Here is a 12,037-nt window from a genome sequence, read left to right as displayed (position 1 = left end):
AATTAGCAATTAGTTCTTCATAAATCCAATAGCCTTTTCCGAGTTATCATTTTCCTCATCTTGAGCCACTGACTCTTCAGATTCAAACCAGATACTTGGCATATCAAACCTTTCTCCTACGTTAGGTTTTTTTGTCTTATTCTGTTTTTCTTTTAATTATCCTCTTTTATGCGTATTTTTGAGGTAGCAAGCTACCTCAAAGCCTTTCTGAAACTAAGTATGGTAAAAATCAGAAATTATTCACTTATTTGAAAATATTTAGTGAACTCCCGCTATATGCCAAGCACTATGCAATGGTGCTTAGAATACAGCAATGAACAATAAATTCATGAATGCTACCTCTGTGGAACTTACAGAACAAATGGAAAACAGAAATTTTAACAGACAAATAATTACAACTGTATTAAAGGCAGCAAGGAGAAGGACAGTGTTGACAGTCTATAAAGAATGGGAAACTAAACTACTCTGAGGAAGTCAGCAAAGGCTTGAAGAAGTTTCTTGAAGCTAAAGGATAAGATGGAGTTAATCTGACAAAGGGGAAGAGGGAATATATAACAAGATGGAGATTGGTTAAGACTTATAACTTAAAAAAGGTCAGTATGGGGCTTCCCTGGTGGCGCAGTGGTTGAGAGTCTGCCTGCCAATGCAGGGGACACGAGTTCGTGCCCCGGTCCGGGAAGATCCCACATGCCGCTGAGCGGCTAGGCCCGTGAGCCATGGCCGCTGAGCCTGCGCGGTCCGGAGCCTGTGCTCCGCAATGGGAGAGGCCACAACAGTGAAAAGCTAAAAAAAAAAAAAAAAAAAAAAGGTCAGTATGGCTGAAACAGAGAGAGATGGTGGGAGATATGCTCAAGAATGGACGGATGGGGAGGAGCCAAAAAATTCAGTGTGAGCAATGTAGATCATTTGGAAAGATCTTATTCTAAGAGTGATTTAAACAAAAGCAAAAAAAAAAAAAACCCAAAAAACTACAAAGGTGGGGATTTTTTTGAGTTTTTACAATTTTTAAAAAATTTTATTGTGATAAACTATACCATAAGATTTACCATTTTAACCATTTTTTTTTTTTTGCGGTACGCGGACCTCTCACTGTTGTGGCCTCTCCCTCTCCCGCAGGCTCAGAGGCCATGGCTCACGGGCCCAGCCGCTACGCGGCATGTGGGATCTTCCCGGACCAGGGCACAAACTCGTGTCCCCTGCATCGGCAGGCGGACTCTCAACCACTGCGCCACCAGGGAAGCCCCATTTTAACCATTTTTAAGTGTACTATTCTGTGGCATTAAGCACAGTCAAGATGTTTTTGTTTTTAGTAAGAAGTTACTCTGATTTACATTTTTATAAAGTTCACTCTGATATCAATGTGGAGGATGGATTGGAGGGGAGGTCCAAGAACAGAGGTTGGAAGGTACAAATATAAAGATTTAAATCTACTTTACTGCTCCCTGCTAGACCATAATCAAGAAGAGAACAGAGATTATACCTGATCTGTTAAAAACTACATCTCCCGGGACCTAGCTCTATGCTTGGCACACAGTGGACATCTGTTAAATAGATAAATGACCTGTAAGAGTCTATGATTCTTAGAACAGAAAATTTAAAATGCAAAGATGTGTTTTCTGTACAGCACGTAACACCTTAATGATGATTTTTTTTAACTTAAAAAAAAAAACCCAAAAACCTGTCTAACAGTAATAGGTAAAGATGAGTTCTAGCAATAAGGTTAGAGATAGGAAGGTAGAATCCAGACTCTGAAAGGGTCTAGCTAGGGCAGAAGAGCTTGGACTTCATCTCAAAGAGAAGTCTATGCGGGGTGTCTGGGCAAGGTTTTATGCAATCTCACAATGGCAGGTTGAGATAACAGTAATGCTTATTATCAGTTAACTTAAAAAATCATACAGTATTTGTCCTTTTGTGATTGGCTTATTTCACTTAGCATAACGTCCAAGGTTCATTCATGTTAAAGCATGTGTCAGAATTTTCTTCCTTTTTAAGGCTGAATAAGTTTTCACTGTACGTATACACAGAACCATGTTTTGTCTACCCATTCATCCACGGATGAACACTTGGATTGCTTCTACCTTTTGGCTACTGTGAATAATGCTGCTATAAACATGGATATAAATGAGTTGGTTTTAATTTTATAAAATGTACTTTTAAAAAAGAAGAGGAGGGACTTCCCTGATGGTGCAGTGGTTAAGAATCCGCCTGCCAATGCAGGGGACAAGGGTTCGAGCCCTGGTCCAGGAAGATCCCACGTGCCATGGAGCAACTCAGCCCATGCACTACAACTACTGAGCCTGTGCTCTAGAGCCCGCAAGCCACAACTACTGAGCCCGCGTGCCACAACTACTGAAGCCCACGCACCTAGAGCCCGTGCTTTGCAACAGGAGAAGCCCCTGCAATGAGAAGCATGTGCACCACAACGATGAGTAGCTCCCGCTCACTGCAACTAGAGAACGCCCTCACGCAGCAACGGAGACCCAGTGCTGACAAAAATAAATAAATTTATTTTAAAAAAAGAGAAAAATAAAGAACAGAAACTGGAAACCCTAAGCAATTCTAAATGTCGAAATGTGTTGATTCTCAGAAAATCAGTTAGAAGCTAGAAAGCAAATGCAAAGTGGTACCTGACCTGATAGATTCTATAAAGATCAATTTTAAACTGACAATGGGGAGAGCTGAGAAACAATCTGATTTGTGCCAGAGAACCCCCCCAAAGTAGGCACCAAGTATATCTAGAAATAAGGATAAAGGTGGTGCTAAAAATGAAAGGAACGGATGAAAATCTGTTTAAAAGGGAGACTGACACCCTCACATCCCCCCCTCTATTCCACACAGCCAGGTTCCTCTCCCACTTCATCAGAAGATTATAGATTATGCTATGAGAAAGGAAAATAGAGGGTTTCTGGAATGGTGAATACAAGATTCAAGCGAAGTCTGAAGTACAAACTGTATTAAAAACAAAGTATAAAAAAAAAAAAAAAAAAAAAAAAACACAAAGTAAATTAAATGCATATACTCTAATGTTATCTTCAAACCCTGTCTCCATTCAGCTCCAAGAAAGCTGGCAACCAATATTATCCTCTCCAGCAGGACACTGGACAACTCTTCTTTAAGAAATGTGACTGGTGGGACTTCCCTGGTGGTGCAGTGGTTAAGAATCCACCTGCCAATGCAGGGGAAATGGGTTCAAGCCCTGGTCTGGGAAGATCCTACATGCCACGGAGCAACTAAGCCCCTGCGCCACAACTCCTGAGCCTGAGCTCTAGAGCCTGCAAGCTACAACTACTGAAGCCTGCGTGCTACAACTACTGAAGCCCATGCGCCTAGAGCCCGTGCTCTGCAACAAGAGAAGCCACTGCAATGAGAAACCTGTGCAACGCAACGAAGAGTAGCCCCTGCTCCCCGCAACTAGAGAAAGCCTGCTTGCAGCAATGAAGACCCAAAGCAGCCAAAAATTAAAATTAATTAATTTAAAAAAAAAGAAATGTGACTGGCAAAAAGACTTAAAAGAGCTAACATCAGAGACTTCTTCCCCCAAAAAGAACTCAGCCAGACTGTCCTACAGAGAAGCCCAATAAACCCACAAAAGAGCTTAAAATCAAATTTTTAGTGCTCAACTCTTAAACAAAAGGAGACAGTCAAGAATACTAGTTCTTCAAAAAAAAAAAAAGAATACTAGTTCTTTGAGGACCACATCAAACAAGAAATAGAGAAACTATAATAAACATAAGTGAAAAGCAATTTACAAAAAACTGAGTATTGAAAAGAAAGCCATATATCTCTTTAATATCCTCAAAATGACAAGAGATACAGCAGAAATTATCACAATGTTGAAAATCAACTATACTTCAATTAAAAAAAATTTTAACGAGAAGATACTAGAATCAAAAAGATGTTATAGACAGAAACGATCAGAAAACAAAGAACTCTTTGAAATTAAAACGATAGCAGAAATAAAATGTAATAGGGTAAAAGAAAGTTGAGAAAATTTTTTAAGAATTAAAACAGAAACAAATAAATGAAAAAGGGGCAAGATAAGATACAACTAGAGGATCAATCCAGGAGGTCTAATAAGAATTCCAGAGAGAACTGAAAATGGAGAGGTGAATATCATACTAGTAAAGTCAAGAAAATTTCCTGAAAATAAACAACTTAAGTTTCCAGTTTGAAAATATTTATACCTATTACTCAGCACATAAAATGAAAATAAACACATCATTATGAAAGATCAAAATACCAAGAGTCATAAATGGCAATACTAGACTCTACAAGGCAATATATGTCTTCAAATTTCTGAAGGAAGAATACATCCAACCCAAATTTCTAAACTCCACCAAACTTCAGTGTAAAGGTTGTACAAACACATTTTCAGACATACAAGGTCTCAAAAAACTTCCTCCCATGTTCCCTTTATTAGGAAGCTACTTACTGGTGGATACATTCAACGTAATGAGTAAAACAAAGAAGAAAAAAGTAATCTGAGAAACAAGGGATCCATCCAACACAAGAGAGAAGGAAACCCTCAAAATGAAAGTAAAGGAGATCACACATTGACAGTTGTACATCAATTCTGGAGGGTAACTATTATACAATAGTTACCCTCAAGGTCAGAAGGTTCTGGGAGAGATGTCCCAGGCAAACCTGATGCATTCAAATAACTGAGATCTACACTACTAGTAAAGAGTTTGGGGATAATTAAGATAAAAGCAAGTCAAATAGTGACACAAAGGAAAACAAAAAAAATATATGGAATATAGTACAATAAATCAGTATATTACACAGCTCAGCTGTGAATACCATTACCTAATAACAATAATGTGAAGATTAAATACTGATCTAACCAAAATGTATAATATCTATATTTAGAGGATGGGGAAAACAACACTGCTAGGTTAGTACTGCATATCAGAAATGAAAAGAATTTAGAAAGGTTAAATAAACTGTCCAAGATCACACTGTAAACACGGGGTTCAAGATTAGAACCAAAGTATTACTGTCTCTAGAGCTGTCTTTATCACTATATATTGCCTCCCTAAGAAGAAAAAACTTAACTACAATAGTAAGGGAATAGATTTGAGAATTTCAGAACAGGGAAGTTTAATACTAAAAATTACAAAACATGTTCTCCTAGAGATCTCTTAGAATGAAGTAACTTAAGAGTGGTCCAGGGCTTCCCTGGTGGCGCAGCAGTTGAGAGTCCGCCTGCCGAGGCAGGGGACACGGGTTCGTGCCCCGGTCCGGGAAGATCCCACATGCCGCAGAGCGGCTGGGCCCGTGAGCCATGGCCGCTGAGCCTGCGCGTCCTGGAGCCTGTGCTCCGCAACGGGAGAGGCCACACTACAGTGAGAGGCCTGCGTATCCCAAAAAACAAAACAAAAAAGAGTGGTCCAGTTTAACTGTCACAGACAAGAACAGCCTAAGGAGATCTAACAACTAAATCAAATGTAGTATCCTAGATGGGATCCTGGAACAGAAAAAAGACATTAGGAAAAAAACTAAAGAAATCGAAATAAAATATGGACTTTGGTTAATAATAATGTATCAATAATGGTACATTAGTTGTGAAAAATGTACACATGAGCTGTTAATTACAGAGGAAACTGGTGTAGAGTATACAGGAATTCCGTATTATCTCTGCAATTTTTCTGTATATCTAAAACTATTCTAAATGAAAAAAATTGTATTTAGAAACAAAACAACAGAATGGGAAAGTGCTCTAAGTACTAATGTGAAAACATCTCTAGGAATTATTGTTAAGTGAAAAAAAGCAAGATGCAGAATAAAATCTGATACCTCGTACGTAAGGAAGAATAAAAATTGTATTCATATTTGCTTGTGTCTGCATAAAGAAAACCCAGAATATACATAATAGTATATATATATAATTACTAATAGAGGAGGGGGTGGGGAACGAGGTCACAGGAACAGGGGTAGCAGTAAGTTTTCTGAAAGTATATCTTTTTACATAATTTTGATTTGTGAACTATGTGATTGTGTTAACTGTTAAAAATAAAGTTAGAGGGGAAAAAAATAGCAGTCCAGTTTAAAGCCCTAAGAGAAATGGATTGGGTGACTTCTTCAAGTCTCCTCCAACTTTGGAATGCTCTAATTCAAGAATTTCAACTAGAAGATCCTTAAACTTTTAGTCAGTCATATTTATAATGTATCAATACCTTCCCTGAAACTCCATGCTCCCCTGTCACTTCTCTGTATCTTTTAACTGTACTTTTCAAAGCAGCCGCACTCATTGCACTATATTGTATTAGGTATTATATGTTTCTTCCATGATGAAATGTATATTTCTTAAGAGTAGGCTCTATCAAACTGTTGATAATTGACAGAGGAGCAGTTTTCAGTAAACATGTGCCAGGCACTCTTCTAAATGCTTTACATTTATTAACTAATTTAATCTTCACAATAACGCTATATGATAGGTCCTATTATCTTTATTTTATAGATAAGGAAGTTAAAGCATAAAGAAGTTAATAATCTGCCCAAGGTCAGTGAGCAGGGCTAAAATATAAAACCCAGACTCTGTGCTCGTAATCACTAGCTGTACTGATTAGTTTTAAGACTTCAAAACAAGATATGGAGAAAACTCCTTTTGACTGTTCTAAATGCAATATGGCGACTTCCCTGGTGGTCCAGTGGTTAAGAATCCACCTTCCAATGCCGGGGACGTGGGTTCGAACCCCGGTTGGGGAACTAAGATCCCAGAGGCAACTAAGCCCATGCACCACAATGAAGAGCCCAAGCACCGCAACTAACCCAACGCAGCCAAAAATAATAAATAAATGTTAAAAAAATAAATAAATGCAATATGAAGCTACAAGATACAAATGGCTTAATATCATCTAGAAACTAGCAGATCTCAAAATGCAGCCCACCAACTCCCAGGATCCCCAGGACCCTTTGGCTGGGCCACTACTCTCCTGAGGGTCAAAACCACTTTCATAATATCAAGATGTTATTTGGCTTTTTTCACTTTTGTTCTCTCATGAGTGTATAGTGGAGTTTCCAGAGTCTATGTGATGTGTGATATCACAAGAGACTGAATGCAGAAGCAGCTGTGAGAAGCAGATGACTTTTAATACATCAGACATTACAGAGATTTGCAAATATGTAAAACAATGCCACTCCCTCACTAAATTGTTTGAAAAATAGTTCTCTTTCACTAAAATTATGTCAACATGTAATGGATTTAACACTACTCTTTTTAAATGAATTAAATATTAAACAATTTTCTCAGTTAACTTTTAACACAGTAAATAGTGATATAAACCACATAAACAGCTCTTTAGAAGCCTCAACAATTTGTAAGAGCATCTTGAGAGGCTCTTGAGAAGAAAAAGTTTAAGATCACTGATCTAGCCAATCTAAACTGTTCAGTGTTCCTAGTCTCTGACATTAAGACACTTTTTCCCAACACAGCATGTTATAATTCAAAAGAACTGATGTAAAAAAGGTAATAAAAAGTGAAAAAATAAGTAGTACCAGGCCAGGTATGTGTTTCTTTTTGAAATTACATTTCCTAATTTGTACTCATAACATTTGTTTGTTAAGTATTACCTTCTACTCTAAACCATTCCTAAAATTGCCTCTGTATTTCAAGACAATAGCCAAAGGTGGTAACAAAAGAGGTTGCTCAAAGAAACTTCAGGTTCAAGCTGTGTATTTCAACATTTCTTTATTAAACCATGTATACTACTAAAATATAAAGAAACTGTTAAGAATTCACACGAAGATTACCAAGACTGATATCATTAATTCAATATGAGGCTTCATATACTGAAACACTTCATCTTCATTATAGAATACAGAACCTTATTTTTTTGGGCTGTGTCATGCAGCATGCAGGATCTTATTTCCCTGACCAGGGATCGAACCGGTACCCACTGCAGTGGAGCCGTGGAGTCATAACCACTGGACCGCCAGGGAGGTCCCAGAACCTTGTTTTTGAAAAGCTAAATAAAAAAGTCTACCTAACTTCAAATCTGTTCCATGAACATGTCTTTAATAATCATTTGACATACTTTTAGGTGTTATACTAACAGCAAATAATTTAACAATAACTTTAACAAAACTAATTTTGTTCAACTCAAAAAAAAAGTATAAAATTCTGGTCAGTTGTTTTTTTGGGTTTTTTTAGTTACACCGTAAAGGTTATATATAAATTATTGGAATCCCTGCTCTCGAGCATCTGGAGTATCCCTATATACAATCAAATAATGTAAGTATAAAATGTTATTGTTGGGAATTCCCTGGCAGTCCAGTGGTTAGTACTCAGCGCTTTCACTGCCGGGGCCCAGGTTCAATCCCTAGTGGGGGAACTAAGATCCCAAAAGCTGCATGTGGGGCCAATAAAAAGAATTATTGTTAAACTATTAAATGTGCAAGGAAAAAATGTAGACTTCACCGTAACAAAGATGACTACTAGCTTTGGTTACTATTAGATTCAACCATCATTCATTCTGAGTATCCACTACAAGCCTGGCACTATTCTAGGCACTGGGGATACAATGAACAAAAAAATTAATAATTTTTAATCTTCATGGGACCTGCATTCTGCTGTGGGAAACAGACAAAAATAAACACAAGTAAGAATTAGAAATGTGGTCAAGGCCATTAAGGAAACAAACAAGGCTTTGCCACAGATTAGTCTTTGGAAGCTGAATTGTAGAATTCTAAAACCTAAAAATAAAAAATTCATTAAGAGTTAAATCAAGATGACATGAACTGGGCTTCCCTGGTGGCACAGTGGTTAAGAATCCGCCTGCCAATGCAGGGCACACGGGTTCAAGCCCTGGTCCGGGAAGATCCCACATGCCAAAGGGCAACAAAGCCCATGCGCCACAACTACTGAGCCTGTGCTCTACAGCCCATGAGCCACAACTACTGAAGCCCGCGTGCCTAGAGCCGGTGCTCCCCATCAAGAGAAGACACTGCAATGAGAAGCCTGCGCACCGCAATGAAGAGTAGCCCCTGCTCGCCGCAACTAGAGAAAGCCCACGCACAGCAACAAAGACCCAACTCAGCTAAAAATAAATTAATTAATTTAAAAAAAGAAAAAAAGATGATATTGACTCTACAGACCTTTGCTAATGCATAAGAAAACTACAGACACTGCCTGTGAAAACAGAGATCCGTCTTTCCAAAGCTACTGGATGGTATTACTTAGCAATGTAGTAGCCTCAAAAGATAATTAAGCTCACAGTTCCAGAGTTAAAAAGCATGTAAACACAATACTAAAAAAAACTGAGGAGCCTAAGGAGACGGGACAACCAAATGTAGTGTGGTATCCTGAATTGAATGCTGAAACAGAAGAAGATAAAACTTACGGAAATCTGGATAAACTATAGACTTTAGTTAATAATGTATCCATATTGTTTCATTAATGGTAACCAATGTGCCTTACTAATATGTTAATAATATGGGATATTGGGTGGGGCTATATGGGAAACCTCTGCATGATCTTCTTAATTTTTCTGTAAATCTAAAACTGTTCTAAAAAATCAAGTCTACTTAAAAAAAAATCTAAGATGGCTTCAGGAATTATGGTGGAAGGAAGGGGAGTTAGTAAAGACTTGAAGAAACTAAGAAATGAGAAGCCATAAAACTCTGCAATGTGAATTAGAATATAAATACCCAAGAAATTCAAAGGAAACCTGCAGATACTTAGATTATGATTTCTATTCATACTAAAAACTTCCTAGGACAGAGATTAATGGATTTTTCATGCAAACTAAATAGCTCTGCATCACAATGTAAGGCAGGCATTAACATCCCTGAGTACACAATAAGTACTTTAGATCCTACTTATCAATAATAACCAATAGGCTGTATTTTATGTATGTCACTGTCCTGAAACTGTCATAAAATACCTGGACAGGGATCAATCTCATAGGTGTTACTAAGTCACTTGAAGAAACAAGTTTATATCTGTATAGCAAAAAAAAAGCAAAGAGGAGACTTGGTAAGGGGGCAGGGAGAAAAGATTATGTATGAAAGGAGAAAAACAATTTATCAAGTCTAACTGGAAGCAATTTTGCAACTATTATTAACCTACTTTAACGCCACACAAATTAGTATAAATAGTTCAGAGCAGTAATAAGAGCTCTGAATTTATATCAGTTATCTTCTTTCCAATCAAAAGAAATAAATGTCTTCTATAGCCTAACCTAAAACACCTATCATGTAACTCAATGTCTGATGACTCGGGAGGAACTAATCTCTCAATGTCTCAATTTTAAAGATAGGAAAAGTGTGAGAAAAATAATGGAGGATGATAATCTCTAAACTACAGAGTGTGAAGTTTGCATAATACAGCATAAAATCGGAATTACCACAAGAATAATTTTTAGAGACAACCATCAGAAAATTAGAACCTTATACCCAACACAAAGTACAATGACAGCAGGAGCCTGACCAAGTAAATGAGATAATAATTTCACTCATCAGATACTATGGAATATTAACCATAAAAGAATCATTTAGCCAAAATGGTATTACATATTCGAATCGAATTTAGATAACTGGATGATGAATCTATCCCTTCTCTACTCTGTTACTCCCTATCCCCAAAGGAAACCCTACAAAACAAAGATGTTCGTTATTCTAAAGCCTTCTCTCCCTAAGGAATCCTGAATATATAATCGGAAAATACTCAAGAAGAAATGGAATTAACATTTCTCCAGTAATTCCTGTTTGCACCGCCGTGAGGAGAATCAGACACTGCGCTTCGTGTTGAAGCAGAAAAAGGAGAGGTGAGATGTGAAAAATTCCAAGTAAAACGATCATGACATAGCATCTGGCAGAGATTGGAAAAGCATGAACACAGCCAAAAGAATCGCCAGGGATGAAAGTCAAGAGAAGAAAACGAGGTTTTCCAACAGGCCACAGCCTAACCCAAGGGGCAAAAACCGCTACTGCCGCCGCCACTCCCTCACTCCCCAACCATTCCATCAAGTCGCCTCCAATTCAGATATGTATCCTCTATAACCCAGACCCATTCCCCACCTAGGTGAAAACAATCCAAGAATTTCCTAGGACTCCCCCCACCCCTTCCATAAGATCCGCGCTTCTCGCGGCCAAGCCTCTGGGGAAAACAACGCCCAGATCCCACCCTCCCGGCGCAAGGTTGAAGAGGGCCGGTTCCCCGGAGTGGGGCTTCCCAGGTAGGCCTCATCGAGCTGAGCAACTGGGATCAGAGCAAGGAACAAGGGTGGGGCTCAAGGAAGGGAGCTGGCGTCGGTGAGACGACGGAGACCGGAGGAAGAAAGGGATGGACAGGAGGCTGGGGCTGGGCGGGGTGAGGAGTGGGGAGGGCAGATCCACGGGAGAGGGCCGGGCGGCGGGGAAAGGAGCGGGCGGAGTGGGGGGCGGAAGGGTCAGAATCCGATGGATGGATCATGGCGAAGAGGAATGCGTGGCTAACAGGGGTCGGCAAACAGGCTCAAGGGCTAGGGGGTGGAAGGAAGCGCGACCGCGAGGCCCGCAGGGAGCCTCCGCGGACGGAAGGGCCGCACTGGGGGCGGTGCGGGGAAGCCACTGCCAGCTGCCAGGAGTGGGGGAGCCGCGCACTCACCGCTCTGCTCCCCCAGGAACACCAGCTTGAATTTCCTCAGCGGATTCCCGAAGTCTCCGCCCGCGGACATGATGGAGCCGGAGGAGCTGCCGCCGCCTCTGCCCAGAGACCTCCCAGACCGACGCCGCTCCAACCGGTTCACGGGGAGGCTAGAGGAAGGGTCGGCGCCGAGCTCTCTCGGCCCCTGCAGGGCCCGGCAGCGGAGCAAGTCTGGAGAACAAGGCTCCTCTCACAGACAGGCAGCCGTCGCCGCCGCCTCTCCTCGGAGTCGCCTAGCACCGAGCGAGGCCCGCGGCTGGGAAAGGAAGGAGGGCGGTGTCGGAAGCAGCCAGGGGTGTGCTCGGGGGTCCCGAGGCTAGAGCTGTTCCCCTCTCAGCACCGGGCACCGAGACTGAGGCAAGGGTGGCGGAGCCGGAGCCGCAGACGCGTCTGGGACCTCTCACACGCAGC

General features: G+C 40.3%; 1 protein-coding gene across 3 annotated transcripts in view; it reads right to left on the bottom strand.

Moving 5' to 3' along the window:
* Window positions 1-12,037, bottom strand: part of RAB6A (RAB6A, member RAS oncogene family) — a 71,102-nt gene extending 59,065 nt beyond the window's left edge. For 2 of the 3 annotated variants that reach the window (XM_024761934.1, XM_024761936.1), the window contains exon 1: window positions 11,588-12,031. In XM_024761934.1, coding sequence (XP_024617702.1) covers window positions 11,588-11,657 — 70 coding nt within the window. In that variant the 5' untranslated portion in view covers window positions 11,658-12,031. Of the gene's footprint in view, window positions 1-11,587 lie in introns of all 3 variants that reach the window. The other variant, XM_024761935.1, reaches the window with a different exon arrangement.

This window comes from Neophocaena asiaeorientalis, unplaced genomic scaffold, assembly GCF_003031525.2.
Source record: "Neophocaena asiaeorientalis asiaeorientalis breed wild unplaced genomic scaffold, Neophocaena_asiaeorientalis_V1.1 scaffold263, whole genome shotgun sequence".
NCBI classification, from domain to species: Eukaryota; Metazoa; Chordata; class Mammalia; order Artiodactyla; family Phocoenidae; genus Neophocaena; species Neophocaena asiaeorientalis.
The sequence above is the reverse complement of the archived record's forward strand: the minus strand, read 5'-3'. Positions and strand labels throughout refer to the sequence as shown.